The sequence below is a fragment of the Gossypium arboreum genome, chromosome 8 (assembly GCF_025698485.1).
Source record: "Gossypium arboreum isolate Shixiya-1 chromosome 8, ASM2569848v2, whole genome shotgun sequence".
Lineage (NCBI taxonomy): Eukaryota > Viridiplantae > Streptophyta > Magnoliopsida > Malvales > Malvaceae > Gossypium > Gossypium arboreum.
This window is the reverse complement of record NC_069077.1, coordinates 11,754,400-11,769,324: the sequence shown is the minus strand read 5'-3', so window position 1 is coordinate 11,769,324 and position 14,925 is coordinate 11,754,400. Positions and strand designations below refer to the sequence as shown.

General features: G+C 31.3%; 1 protein-coding gene across 1 annotated transcript; it reads left to right on the top strand.

Annotated features, from left to right (window-relative positions):
- Positions 1 to 7,749: 7,749 nt before the first annotated feature.
- On the top strand, positions 7,750 to 8,623 carry LOC108468940 (21 kDa protein-like). The gene has a single exon (XM_017769808.2). The coding sequence runs from the start codon at positions 7,812 to 7,814 to the stop codon at positions 8,430 to 8,432; it is 621 nt and encodes a 206-aa protein (XP_017625297.1). The 5' UTR covers positions 7,750 to 7,811; the 3' UTR covers positions 8,433 to 8,623.
- The last annotated feature ends 6,302 nt before the right edge of the window (positions 8,624 to 14,925 follow it).

Sequence of the window (14,925 nt, the reverse complement as noted above, 5' to 3'; positions counted from 1 at the left end):
GTTGAATTAATTATGAATGTGCAAGTGTCATAGGCCACAGTTCAAAGCCCGTGACCATTGCACACAATGCATCCCTTAGAGGTCTATCATTGACATGAGGATTATTTGGCCCACTAGAACTAGCCCGATTCAATGAAGTATTGGAGAAGCTTGTCAAATTAAAGCCTGGGTGGCCCAATGATGCTGATTTGGAAAGACAAGCTACCTTGGTAAATAAGGAAACTAATATTAGAAGATTGAGGGGTATCATATTTTATAAGATTAGGTTTGATTTGATTATGTGATCTTGTAAATCCCTAGATTTAAGGGATAGACTAATCTCGTCAGTCGATATAACTTGATCTTAACCGTCGGTTTTGGGGGAGCTCAACTATAAATAGAGAGCCTCCCCCTCACTTGTAGCTCACTTCATTTTTTGATTTTTTCTTATATCCTTTGAGAGAAAGTAATACAATTGAGAGCATTTACTCAAACACCTCTCGTGCATAGTTTTCTTTAGCTTTCTATTGTTCTGAGCTTTCTTTTGGCATAATTACTTGCTATATAAATTGGTGCCTTGGAAGAATTCTAAAGGAATCCTCACTTGTGGTGGTTAGGTTGACTTAGGCGAGTTGGGAACAAATGGATTGCTTAAGGTTGCACGGAACAGGAGATGAAAGTTCTAGCCCTGTGACACAAGTATCATGCATGAAATTAAGTTGATACATTGAATAGTAAAAAAAGGACTAAATTGTAAAGTATATGAAATTGATTATAAGGAATTGAATGGTTGAAGAGAGAGTATAAATTAAGCGTGGTGAAATAATGATGATAAGAAAAGTGATTGTGTGACGAAATTTCCAAGTTAACTTGTATTCATGATAATAGGGACTAAATTGTAAAGTGTACAAAATTTTATTATTTAAATAAAATATTATGATAAATATTGTGAATTATTTGTTATGTGTTAGAGGATAAATTACAAAGTGATATTATAGTGAAATAATATTAAATGATCAATTCTTATGATGCTAAGGACTAAATTATAAAGTTGTAAAGTTTATAGTTGAAATAAGAGAAGTTGTGATAAAAATATTGGCTAATAATATGTGATTTTAAGGATTTAATTGAATAATACTCAAAAGCATAATAAATACATATGATTAAATTAAATTTAGTACAAAAGAACCATGGGAAAGGAAATGTTTCAACTAAAATAGTTTACGGACAATAAAAGTGACTTGATTTTGAAAATTCATAAAAATTGTAAAAATTGAGTTATAGGTTGAATAAAATATGAAATTAAATGTTAATGAGTCTAGTTTTGCATAGAAGAAACAATACTTGTAATGAAATTGTATATTGTGAGATATAATAAATTTTGTGAGACAAGGTTATAATAATTCTGGGTTGCCTTGTTCTGACTTTAAAAAATCATTATAAATTGTAAAACAATTTTTAGGTGATGAAATTTTTATGACTAAAATAGTGATAAGTCTATTTTCAATGGAAACAAACGAAAACATAATACGAGTCTTGTACTGAAAGATATTTATTTTTTTGTGAAGAAGATTCAGAGATACCTAGTAGCAGAACTGAGGAAGATTTGAAAAACAAAATGTATTTATTGGCTTATGTATAAATTCTGAAATTTTTATGGTAAAAAAAAATTCATTTATTCTAGTTTCAAAAAAAAAAAGGATCTTAATTTTGGATTTTTAAGGTCAAGATATAAATAATTTAGTAACTATTACTCAAGAAGACAACTTTGTTAAAAGTATATGTGTAAATAGAGAAAAAATAATTAATGTTACATATAAGCATCTAAAACTAAAGGAAAAAAATTTTTACATGCACATATAAGATGGGGATTGAAGAGAAGGAGGAGGCAAAATAATAATTGAGTTATAATGTTAAGAAATCGTTATAAATTATAGATTTGCTAATACGTAGAAGGAGTTCAAACATATTGTTGAAGTACAAATAGAGAAATTGTTACAAAATGAGTTAAGGAAATTCTAATGGTAAAATTGATTAATAATGGTATGGTACGTAGAAAGAGTATACTAATTTTGTAAATGCAAGTTCCCTAATGAATTTAACTGTAAAACTTCGATAATTGTGTTAATTTTATAAACTTTGGTATATATAACATAAAAACGAGATTTAATAAGAAAATAACATATGTTCAATGGATGCATAATTTGATAATGACCTTTAATAATAAAATTAGTATTTTGAACATAAAGGATTATTTTGTAATAACTGTGAGAAGTTAGGCTATAAAGATATAAATAAACCAAGAATGAAATTTCTCATATTTTAGAACATCGAACCATATTTTGGTATCGATACTAGGGGCATAGTATCGATACTTAGAGTAAGGTATTGATACTTTGAGTAGGGTATCGATACTTATGATTTAATTTGAATTTTTCTAAACTTTGAAGTTCAAATTGGTATCGATACTAGGATAGAGGTATCGGTACTTGAAGTTAGGTACCAATACCTTTAAGAAAGTACTGATACTTAGAGCTAAAATAACAAAGGAAATATTTCCTAAGTGTGTTAAAGACAAAGTTTTATATTCTGAATGTAATTACAACATCTTAGTAATACAAAATTTTCGTAGTTGCTTTGGCGATGAATGTAGCATCTTGGTGCTTGACCCGATGTTCGGGTCGAGTATGGGGTGTTACATTCTGGAACTTCACCAACCCTCAGTCGCAGCTTGACCACGCTTTTCATCTGCGGACCTCCACCTCCACATCCACCTCTACCAAAGAAGAGCAAAATTAGTAAAAACGAGCAATAATATTTTCCTTAGCATCATCATCTTTGATGCCCACAGTATGGAAGTAATGTTCCATCTCCTACAAGAAGTTTTCCACTTCCCTCGTGGACATTTCTCCCTTAAACTTCTCTGATTTGGGGACATCAATATCTTAGTTTAATGTTGCACTCAACACCTCTTTACCTATAGCAAGCTCTCCCTCGAGCTCCTTGATTTTTGCGTTCAAATTTGTCACTGTGGCTTCATTTTCTTCCTTCATAACTGTTATCCCAGCTTCAAGAGCATCTTTCTTTTTTGTTAGCTTACCCACAGTAGTATTGATGAGTGCTTCCACCTACGTCCATTGGAACTAAGGGCTTTCACCATATATTTTTTGAACTGCTCTCTCATTGGGTCTAACTTATCAGTGTGTATCTCCACTACCTCGAATGTTTCCTTCACTTCCCCCACGGATACCTCGAAATGGACTATACAACTTTTCAAAGCCGACAACATATCCTTCAATCTGCTTTTTTTCTTGGACCTCTTATAGGTCTCTATCGGGACATTTTGCTCGTCTCCTCTTTTTGACATCTGGAACGGTGTCTTTGCAGTCTTAACTCTAATACCAATTGTCACGGGGCTAGTCCTTTCTTCTTGCAATCCACGCGGCCTTAGGCAATTCTTTCTCTTCAAATACGCCTAAATTAGCCTCACTCTTGCAAAAGTGAGAATTCTCGTACAATTTCTTTAAGGCACCGAATTATAGTGGAAGCAAACTTGAATCGAAAGGCAACAAAGAATAGAAAAGCCGAAGGAAAATAACACATCTACTATTTGAGTAAATGTTCTCAAACATATTCCAACTGCGAATGAAGTGAAGTAATTACAAATGACGGGGAAGACCTCTATTTATAGTTGAGCTCCCTCAAAACTAACAGTACAAATTGAGTTATATCGACGATCAAGATTAGGGCCTATCTACAATCGAGAGTCATAAATGATTTAAGCTCTATACAATCTTATCCCTTTAGGATTTACCCATTTACCTTGTTAACTCTAGTTTTATTAGAGTGTTTAACTAGACCACCAAAGTTTCAAGTAGACGGGCTTCTCTATGGGTTCCACGAATTGGGCCAGTTCATGTGGGTCAAGTGGGCCCTATTTAATAAGTTGACCTTTATAGGACTTTCTGTGTACAATGGTCACGGGGTTTGATTCGTGGCCTGTGACTCTTACATATACTTTTTAAAATTGATATGTTATAACTATGATTTGGAATTTTATATTTTATAAATTGAAATACTAAAATAATTGTTATGTTCTAAAAATGTTTATTATTTTGAATAATATTGTTTTACAATAATTATATGAAGTAAAATATATTATTTAATAAATTTAAAATAAATACATAATATCACATGCATCACATGCGACTTGAGAAACTAACATACATAAAAGCATGAGTTTGGAATTTTTTTTGAATTGACAAAAATATCCTCTATTATATAATATATTATTAAATGGCCACTAAAATATATTTTATTATTATATTTTGAGTATTAAAAATATTTTATTGAACCTAAAATTACATTCATATTCGTGTTAAATTAGACTTCACTATAATTTAAATTATTCAAATTTGAATAAAACTTTTACTGATATTTCAACTAAATAATATAAAATTAAAATTTATTGCTATAAAATAGAAGCATTAAGACTCAACATTTAGATGTTTTTATTCATTTAATAGTTGAAATCATAAAAAATTCGAATTTCATTATTTTTCATTTAAATTTTAATTATTGTTTGAAGCTTTTATCAACATTTATATATTTTTATACAAGTAGCAGTAAAAAAATCATCAAAGTTTAAATTTCACTACTATTTTCATTTATGTTTGGGATAAATTTCAAAATTATGCATAAACTTCAGTTGAATGTGTAATTTTATACATGAATTTTAATTTCGTGTAATTTTATACATGAAATTTTTTCGATTTAATTTTTTTCATATGAGTGCAGCATCATGATTTCTAGTATTTATTTTTTAATACATTGTTTAAAACTACTCATAGCCACTCATCAACCCTTAAATAAAAGGATAATGCGATTCAGCGCACTCAAACTCACGTCATACTGCATTGGCAACAATGCTGATGCCAACTAAGCTAAGACTCAATCGACTTATACATGAAATTTTGATTTGGTGTAATTCTCTTACACTATTAAAACAATTACTAATATAGAATTATTCTATGTTTATATATTACACATAAAAATAAATATATTTATTTAATATAAAATAAATATATAAATTGATTATTTATTTCTTTAAATGTATATGATTGAATCAAAATTAAAATTTTATGTAAACATTTGAACCACAATCAAAATTTCATATATATAATTACACCAAATCAAATATTATATATCAAATTGTACATTATTTCTATTATTATAATATCTTAAAGATTATTATTTGATCCGAATGAAAAACATATGACATAAGCAAAGTTAAAATTCACTATGCCACCCTCGCTTATCTTGCTCTTGAAAAAATCATTTGATATTTATAAAATCAAAGTTTTTGGAAATCGGGTTGTCCAACTCGATTCAAAGGAAATTCAATTGAAAGGGTTTCAGTGTTGATAACTAACAATTGTTTTGACGCATACATTCGCGAAATGAACGTCAAATTTCAATTCATACGGTGACGAAGGAGACGTCTGATTCCGTTTATTACAACAGCTCAACTAAAACAAGCTACAAGGACGAAACCGAAATATGCATGAAGCAATCATTTCAATCAACTTTCACCTCTGTTTTATGACCAAAAAAGGAGCAACTTTGGCCACTATTTGAAATAGCAACCAAAATATTGTGGTGGATAACTTGTGACAAATCAAATCATTAAATTAATGTCTTTTCCAATGGATTTTGGGTCATTTATCTCAATCCAATCTTCATCCTATTCCTAAGTGACACCTCAATCAGTTTAGACCTTAGGGTAAGCAATATCAATTCCACAAACTCCAAATGTTTTGGTATCTCATGTCAGTCCATTTCCCAATTAATTCCATGGTGGATTCCTTTTTTTCTACCTTGGTTTATTCAAGAATAGCATCCTACGACCTTGACACAATATTTGTCTTTTTCCTTCATTTGTTACGGAGTCTTTATCCTAGATTTGATCATTGTTTGTCTATAGTGACTTCTTTGTTTCTTTTAACCTTGCAATTCACTTTCTATTAAATTAAATATACCGTTTGGAATTTATACCTGATTTTAATCTTAAATTTAAGTATCTTCGGTTTCAATGTTGATTTTAATATCCAAATTAAATAGTATCATATGACTTAATAAATATTTGATATGTGTTTTCTAGTAAAAAATATAAATACTTAATTAAAACAAAAGAAAAACACAAGTATTAAATTTGAAAACTGAAGTCAAACTTAGATACTTGTACTGGACAAAGAAATACTCAAGTATCAAGTTAAAAAAAAAAAAGGTATCAAATTAAATATTGAAGCTAAATTCAAATACCGAATTGAGAAAAAGCTTAAATACCAAATTGAACATTCAAACTAAATATAAGTATCAAGTAATATATTAATTTTTTTAAAATAAAAGATTGAGATTGTTTAGGCTCAAATTTAAAACTTTGAAATTGATTTTAACTAAAACCTTAATCATAAATTCTTTACTATTCCACTTGGGACATAGTGTAATATTGATTTTAATGGTTTATAAGCATCTTTTCCTGTCTTAGGTTTAAAGGTGTAAAAAAACTCTCAAATTTTTTTAAAAAAAGTAATTAAGTCCTTACTTTTTTTTTGACACTCAATTAGGTACTTGCACTTTTAAAATGCATTAAAAATGCTCTCAAGCTTTTACAAAAAATGCAATTAAACCCCTACATTTTTTTTGCACTAAATTGGGTACTTGAATTGTCAAAATGCATAAAAAATGCCCTTTGACCGTTAACTTTAACAGTTGATCACTAAAGTTAATTGCCCCTAATTTTTTTCAATTAAAGTCATCCCATGCCACAACCACGACGTGACATGTGGCAAAATAATTATAAAAAACTAAAAATATTAAATATTAATAAAAATAAAAAATATATAAAATTTATTATAAATTAGAAAAAAAGTATAAATATCGTAAAAAAATAAAAAAATTATAAAATGCATAAAAATGCCCTTTAACCATTAGTTTTAACTGTTGACTGTTAAAGTTAAAATGCCCTTTAACCATTAACTTTAACTGTTGACTGTTAAAGTTAAAGCCCCAATTTTTTCAGTTAAAGCCATCACTTGTCGCAACACAATGTAATATGTGGCGAAAAATGATAACAAATAAAAATCAATAAAGTTTATGGAAAAATTTTAAAATGTTTCTTTTGGTACAATAAATTTTATAATTTTTTATGAATTTTATAATTTTTACATTTTTATAATTTTCTTACGACTTTATAAAATTTTATAATTTTTTATATTTCTATATATTTTATATTTTTTACAATTTTATATTTTTTACAATTTTATAAATTTTCTACAATTTTATAATTTTTTCTAATTTTAATATTTTAATATTTTTATTAAAATTTAATAATTTTTCTAACTTTTATTGATTTTTATTTTTATCATTTTTTGTTACATGTCACGCCATGGTTGTGATACATTGTGGCTTTAATTGAAAAAAACTTAAGACAGTTAATTTTAACGGTCAACGTTAAAAAAGGCTTTTTTGATACATTTTGGTAGTTTAAGTGCCCAATTAAGTGCAAAAGAGAAAAGAAAAAAATAAGGGATTAATTACTTTTTTTTTTAAATTTGAGGGTTTTTAATATATTTTAAAAATTTGAGTGCTTGAAAAAAAAAGATTTAATTTTTTTTTGAAAAAAATTGAGGGGCTAAACCCTTGTTTTGTTATTCCCCTTAATATGAGGCTTGTCCATCCATTTGTGGGAACCACAAAAAATTTGGACTATCTATAAATCGACCCTGTTCTCCCATCTCTAAAATCATAAACGAGAGAGAGGGAGAGAGAAAATGGAAGTTTCATCTTTACGCCATTGGAAGGTTATCCCAATCCTGCTTATTACCCTTCAATTCACTACTAACATGGTCTTGAGCTTAGTTGATGCACCATTTGACAACCAAAGAAACATTGAGTACATCAAATCTTCATGCAGCTCCACAACTTATCCCAGACTGTGCTATCGCTCACTCTCGATCTACGCAAACAAAATCAACACCAGCCCCAGATTGTTAGTGGATACTGCCCTCAATGTTACCCTCAAGGCCAGCAAATCAACTTCAAGGTTGATGGTGAAGATCTCTAGAATCCACGGTTTGAGGCCTAGGGTAGCTGCTGCCATGGCAGATTGCATTGAGGTGATCGGTGACTCTGTTGATGAGCTTCAACAGTCTATAGAGGAACTTGGTCACGTTAGCCGCTCAAATTTTGCGCTTACAATGAGTGATATTCAAACTTGGGTTAGTGCAGCGCTGACAGATGAAGATACTTGCATGGATGGATTTGCAGGAAAGTCCATGAATGGAAATGTAAAGACTATGGTAAGGAAAAGGATTGTTAAAATTACACATTTGACAAGCAATGCCCTGGCTCTCGTCAACAACTATGCCTCAACTCAAAGTAACTTACCTTAATTTCTCATCATACGGGGGAGGCTACTACTTCTCATGAAAACACTAAAGAGAAGATAAGTATAAGCTGAAAGATTTGTAAGATAGCAGGTTATGTTGTGAACTGTATTGAGGGAATATCAAATTTGTGTTTGTGTGAACTGTTGTGTATATGTAATACAATATCAACTTGTGAATCAAGGTTTAGTTTTCAATCTCATTTCCCACCTCAAAGTTAATTTCAATTATAGACAAGACACAGATAATAATCCAGAGACCCTTATTTTGGGGAAGCTTCTTGTCTAATCCTGTTTTAATAACATATTTGATATTCAATTTATCACCAGACTAATAAATCCGAGGTTTAATCAAAAGAGGAACACGTTTCGTTACCTTTTTTCATCTTTTCAAACAGAAAGTTTAGTGGTAGCATCTTTGAGATTGCAGAAGATATTTTTGTGCTGTCATGAAATATGGGCATAAAAGCAGGGCAGGGTTTATGGCCCTACCAGTGACATTACCCTAAAAAAAGTGGCATGACATTTGATTCCTTTCATATAACAAATTTGCGGCTTTATTTCCTCAGATAAGCTCTGGCTAAACAGAACTCTAAATTATTACTGTAATTTTCTACCCAAAATGATAGAAATATAACTTGATCTGATTAAACTACTAAAATCTAGCACTAACCACACTAACTTTTTACCTGATTAATAGGAGTCACGGAGCAAAATCTACTTCACCGTATCAACTATTCAAAAAGGGAAATCATTATTAATAAAAGAGGTCGTAAATTAAAAATACAAAAAAAAAATTAAAATTTAAAAGTAGTTATATGAAGTAATTAAAGTTCAGCTTAAGATTCATTGTCCTTGTTGAGGTTTAAATGAAACAGAAGTGGAAACGGAGACATCCAATTCATTTTGAACACGTCCTATCATCTAAAGTAGAATCCAACTAATATTGTTTTTACTAATTAATTAGAAAACTGTGAGGTGATAAATATAAACATTAGGATGTGATAGGCAATGCAGAGGAATAAACTTCAGATTTATGAAATCATTAATTTATCATATCATCCTTGTCTGAACAAAGCTTAAACTAGGATGTGATAGGGAACGTAGAGGAATTATCTTTTGATTTTTGTTCGAAAAGAAATTTCCACACGGATAAAATCAATACAAAATGAGATCATCAAATCTCATAGCAAGGACAACAACAAAGTAAAAGGAAAAAAGTGTAGAAAAATATGCTATAATTGTGTTTAAAGAAGTGTTCATTTCTTGAAGCACTTCTATAAAATAGACAATTTTTTTTATACTTATGAGATTTGACAATTTATTAAACTAAATTTTCGGACTATGTTGATATTGTAGAGTACATTTAACCCGTTAAGGAAAATGATATCACTTGAGGAAACATATTTGGAGAATCAGATTGAATCTTGCTTATTGAATCAATTAGATTGGATTGGAATGTGGATATCTTAGCTGCCAAGAGTCTAGAGGCGAATTGAGCAGGGCTGGCAAGGGCCCTGGCCCCCCCAAAAATGGAAAATTATTTTTAAGCCCTTAAATTTTTTTAAAATTTCAAATTAGTAAAGGTAAAATTACACTTTAGCCCCCCCTAAAATTATAAAAATTTAATTTAATTTTTTAAAAATTATAAAGATATAGACTATAAAAAAAATTAAAATTTCATTCGCCCCCTTTAAAATTTATTTTGGTTTCGTCCCTGCAAGAGTCCTTTTTACCTTGCTTATTATTATTTTATTGCATTTAGCTAGTTTAGTTGTTATTTAATAGGGATTGATATAGATCTTCCTTATGTCAGCAAGTTTTGAAATCTCTATATAATTGAAAGATTTTTGTAGGTTATTGCACGAAGATTAGAGAGCATTTAATCTGTTCAAGTGAGGAACATTATTTGTGAGAGTGCATTTTATTGTAAAACATGCGTTGCGGTTTTACATGCTAAGTTTACATGGGTGATCTTAGTGGTGAAAGTATTAGCCTTCTAGAATACAAAAGTGAGGAAATTGCCACGAGGTATGATAGATTTAGGTTCACTTGTTGTAAGTATTGAAGATAGTGGATATTTCTCACTAAGTTAGACTCTGCAAACGTAGGGAAACTGAACTTGAAAGAGGGTTATGCCAAGGAGATTATTTATCTTTGGCACTCTTTAATATGGTTGCAAATGTGCTTTCAAACCTTATTGACAAGGCAGAAAATTCAAGCTTGATTGAAGAAGTTCGTATCATGCCTGGATGTCCACCAGTGACTCATTTATTGTTCGCAGGTGACTGTCTTCTATTTGGCTTGGAAGATTTTTTTTTAAAATACTACTGCTCTTTATCATTACATTGACATCCTCGAAAGGGGAAAGTGGGCAACCTATGAACTTGTAGAAATTACCAGTGCTTTTCTCCCCCAACACTTATCCCATACTCAAAGTCATATTCTTAGTGATCTTGGAATAGCTCCTATGGACGAGAGATCGAAATACTTGGGTCTACCATCAATTTGGGGAAAAGGAAAAATATAATCTTTATCATTTCTGAAGGAGAACATCACCAACCAAATTAAAAGTTGGAAAGCAAAATTTTTATTTTATGCGAGGCGTGAAGTTCTTATCAAAGCTATCATATCAGCCACACCAAATTATATTATGCAAATTTGTTAGTGTCTTAAGGGCTGTAAAGTTTTTTTTATTAATAAGATTGAGTCCTAGGGAGATTTCTTAGCTTATTAGTAGGAGTTGTTAGATTGTTAGTAGGAGTAGAAAATTAAAATTTGGTTGAGGTTGTTACTTGAGACATGTATATAAGGGCTTCTTGGTTAATGAATTCAATCATCTCTTTCATTCTTATTTTTCTATGCTTTTGTTAGTTCTTTGCTAAACTAATAATGGTATCAAAGCTCTTTTTCTTGATAGACCTGCAAGAAAAATTTTGTGAGAGTTCTGAGAGAAAAATCGAGAGATACACTCGTAAGGTATTAAGGAAAATGGAATTAGGATCAAGTAACCTGTCTGTCTTAGCCCCACCCATGTTTGATGGAAAGAACTATCAAGCATAGGCTATGAGAATGCAAATATACATGGAGGGTTATAATTGTTGGGAAGCTATTGGAAGACTATGAGGTGACTCCACTTCCTAGCAATCCAACTATGAACCAGATCAAAATGCACAAGGAGAGAGCCATCGGGAAGGTATATGCAAATGCTTACCTTTATGTTTCGATTTCACTAGCCATATTCAATAGAATTATGACTATTGAATTAGAAAAGGAGATATAGGGCTACCTCAAGGTTGAATATCAATGAGATGATAGGATCAAGAGCCTAAAGGTGTTGGACTTGATCAGAGAGTTCGAGAGGCTATAGATGAAGGAGTCTGAGTCAATCAAAGAATACTCTTACAAGCTGTGGATATTGCTAACAAGGTAAGGGTTCTCGAGACTGATCTCATTGATTGTAGACTTGTGTAGAAAATATCAGTCTTTGTGCCTAAGTATGAAGCAACAGTTGCCTTTTTGGAGAACATCAAGGACTTGACTCAACTGAGAGTAGTGGAGTTGATCAATGCTTTACAGGAAGGAAGCATAGAAGGAGCATTAAAGGCTAAGGTGTAGCAGGGTGAAGGAGTAGAGGATCAGAAGTGGAATGGGAAGAAGGGTGATAGCAATAGTTGTAACACCCATATCCCGTTTCTATTGCCAGAATAGGATACCGAATGTTACCAGTCAAGCTGAAATAGTTAATACGATTTACATTCAATAATCAATTCAATTCCATAATTACAAGTTATATTCAATATAAAAGAGATCACTCAATTTTGGGTCTTAAATCGAGCTTTCAAAGCTCTAGAAATAGCTTAAAAGCAAATTGGGACTAATTTAAAATAAATAGAAGTTTTAAGAAAAAAATGAAAAAATGTGAAAACAGGGTCGACTACGTGTAACATTAACGAACAAAGGAAACACTACCAGTATTCATGTGACTAAATTTTCAGTGGTGTCGGAAACAGTGGTTTGAGACCACTAAATATGACGAGTGAGTTTGAAAATTTTATTATTTATTATTTATGAGTCAAGTGTGATTTTAGAAATATTTTTGAATTGGTGATTTATGTTTTAGAAGGAATTATTAGGTAAAATGGTTTCGAAAATGAGGAATTGAGAGCTCGATTTAATAAACCGAGCCATAAATATTTTTATAAATATTTAAAGAGTGTCATTAAGTTAGTATTAAAGTTTCGTTAGAAAATTTTAACATTTTGATAGTTAATTAATTAAAAAGGACTAAATTAAAAAAGGTGTAAAACTTACTAATAAAAGAAATAGCGATTAAACAGCTTAAGTGGTGAATAAGGAACGACCAAAAAGGTAATTAGACACTTATTAGAAGGCTGAAACAGCACATGCAGAGAAAAAAATCTTGAAATTGGATAAATTTGGGGTAAAATGGTTATTTGGGAAATTAGGGTAAAATTAAAACAATGACTAAATTGAAAATCTAGACATTTCTTCATCAATATTCAGCCAAAAACACCATAGAAGAGTCTCTAAAAAGCTAGTTTTTCATATTTTTACACCATGTGAGTTCAACTCTTGCTCTTTTCTTGAATTTTTTGTGTTTTTAAGACTTTTACAATTAGGTCCAACTATCTAGTTCATTTGTTTTAGATTCTATTTGGGAAATTATTTGATAAATTTACGTAGACCTAAATTGAATTAAATGGAATAAAAGGTTTTATTAGGTGATCCAATCACACCTAAACAAAAAGATTTGTGGCGACTCCACATTTTGTTTTAAAAGCCGATCCCTATTTTTTCTAAAATAAAAAAATGGTTTCGACAGCTTGGCGACTCCACTGGGGATTGAACAAGAGAGTCAAGCCATAAAATTGATTATCTGTTGTCCTTTTGTCTAAATTGGAAATTTAATTTGAAAATCATGATTCTTTGTTGCATTCGTTTGTATGATTGTGTGGTCCAAGTCTTGTAGAATAATATTGCATTGCATTGCATGATCGTCGTGGTCACACCTGTTAAGTGGGAGTAAAAAACTATGCTTTCATGAGGTTTTCACCTCCGCATGGGCTAGTGGATTACTTTCCGGATACATCTGTACCTATGATTTCGTGAGATTTTCATCTCCGCATGGTCATAAGGAAATGTATTCCTCTAAACCGAACTCGATCCATATGAGCCTATAATAGGTGAGGATTGAGGAATCTGCTAGTTTAGGTAGTTTTTCTTTAGAACCGAATAACATATAGTGAACTTTAAGAGCTATCCTTAGGTAGAGCTGTGTTAAGCCTTAGTAGTTGCCCATATATGTGTTTTGATTATCTTTATTTTGCTTGTATTTTATCACTTATATTTAATATTGACTTGTTGTGTTTTGTTTTGACTGTGTTTTGCATAACATTGCATACTAAAGGAGGTGTTGATTCGTATTCGATTACTAAGTTAGAAGATTTAACATGGAGAATGAATTTCTTGATAAAGTTGAGGATAATACGGCAGTCCGTGCATGGTCAGAGCAGTTACAATCAGAGAAAGGGGATAGCCTAGCAGAAGGATATACATCAGGATTGTAGAACTTCACTCGCATTAATGTAACATAGAATGAGTTGCAAGAATTGAGAGCTATATGGGCTCATCGGGATGAGGGAACTAAACAGTTGTTCTATCAAAGTTATGGTGATATACCCTACTTGCTTGATATTAAGGTGGACAAGCATTTGTTCCGAGTTATGGCTTAATTTTAGAATTCTGCCTACAATTGTTTCACTTTTGGAGAAGTAGACTTGGTACCCACTGTGGAGGAATATACTACCTTGCTGAGATGCCCAAAAATTCAAGTCAGAAAAGCTTATGCTAGGGTTTTTAATGGCCCAACTTTTGTGAAGAAATTGATGAATATTTCGGGGATGAGAGAGCTTTGGGTTACTGCTCAAATTCAACAAAAGAGGGATAGTAAATGTATTCCTTGAGAGAATTTGAGAGATTTGATTTTAACATATTCGGATGAAAGGAAGAGGGTCGATATTTTCGCCTTAAGCATCTATGGTTTGGTGATTTTTCCTAAGGCTTTAAGGCACGTAGATGAAGCAGTCACTAATTTATTCGATTGTCTTGAGAAGGGAATCACACCTGTACCTGCAATATTGGCTGAGACGTTCAGATCTTTGAGAATGTGTCAGAGGGCAGGCGAAGGTAGATTTATTGGATGTGCACAACTGTTGATGGTGTGGTTTCATGGGCATTTTTGTAAAGTGAACAAGGTTTCTTACCGGGTCTTCTTTGAAAGTTATTCCCTATTAAAGGACGAGGTAGCTATGTAAAGGAGAGATGATATTTCAGAGGAGAAATGGATGGAAATTCTTCAAAATCTCAAAGAGGGGGACATAGAGTGGAGAGCTTTTTGGATTGTTCCTGATGAGATCCTGTATCAATGTGGGAACGTTGATTGGGTACCATTGTCAGGAATTTGGAGAGCCACTGGA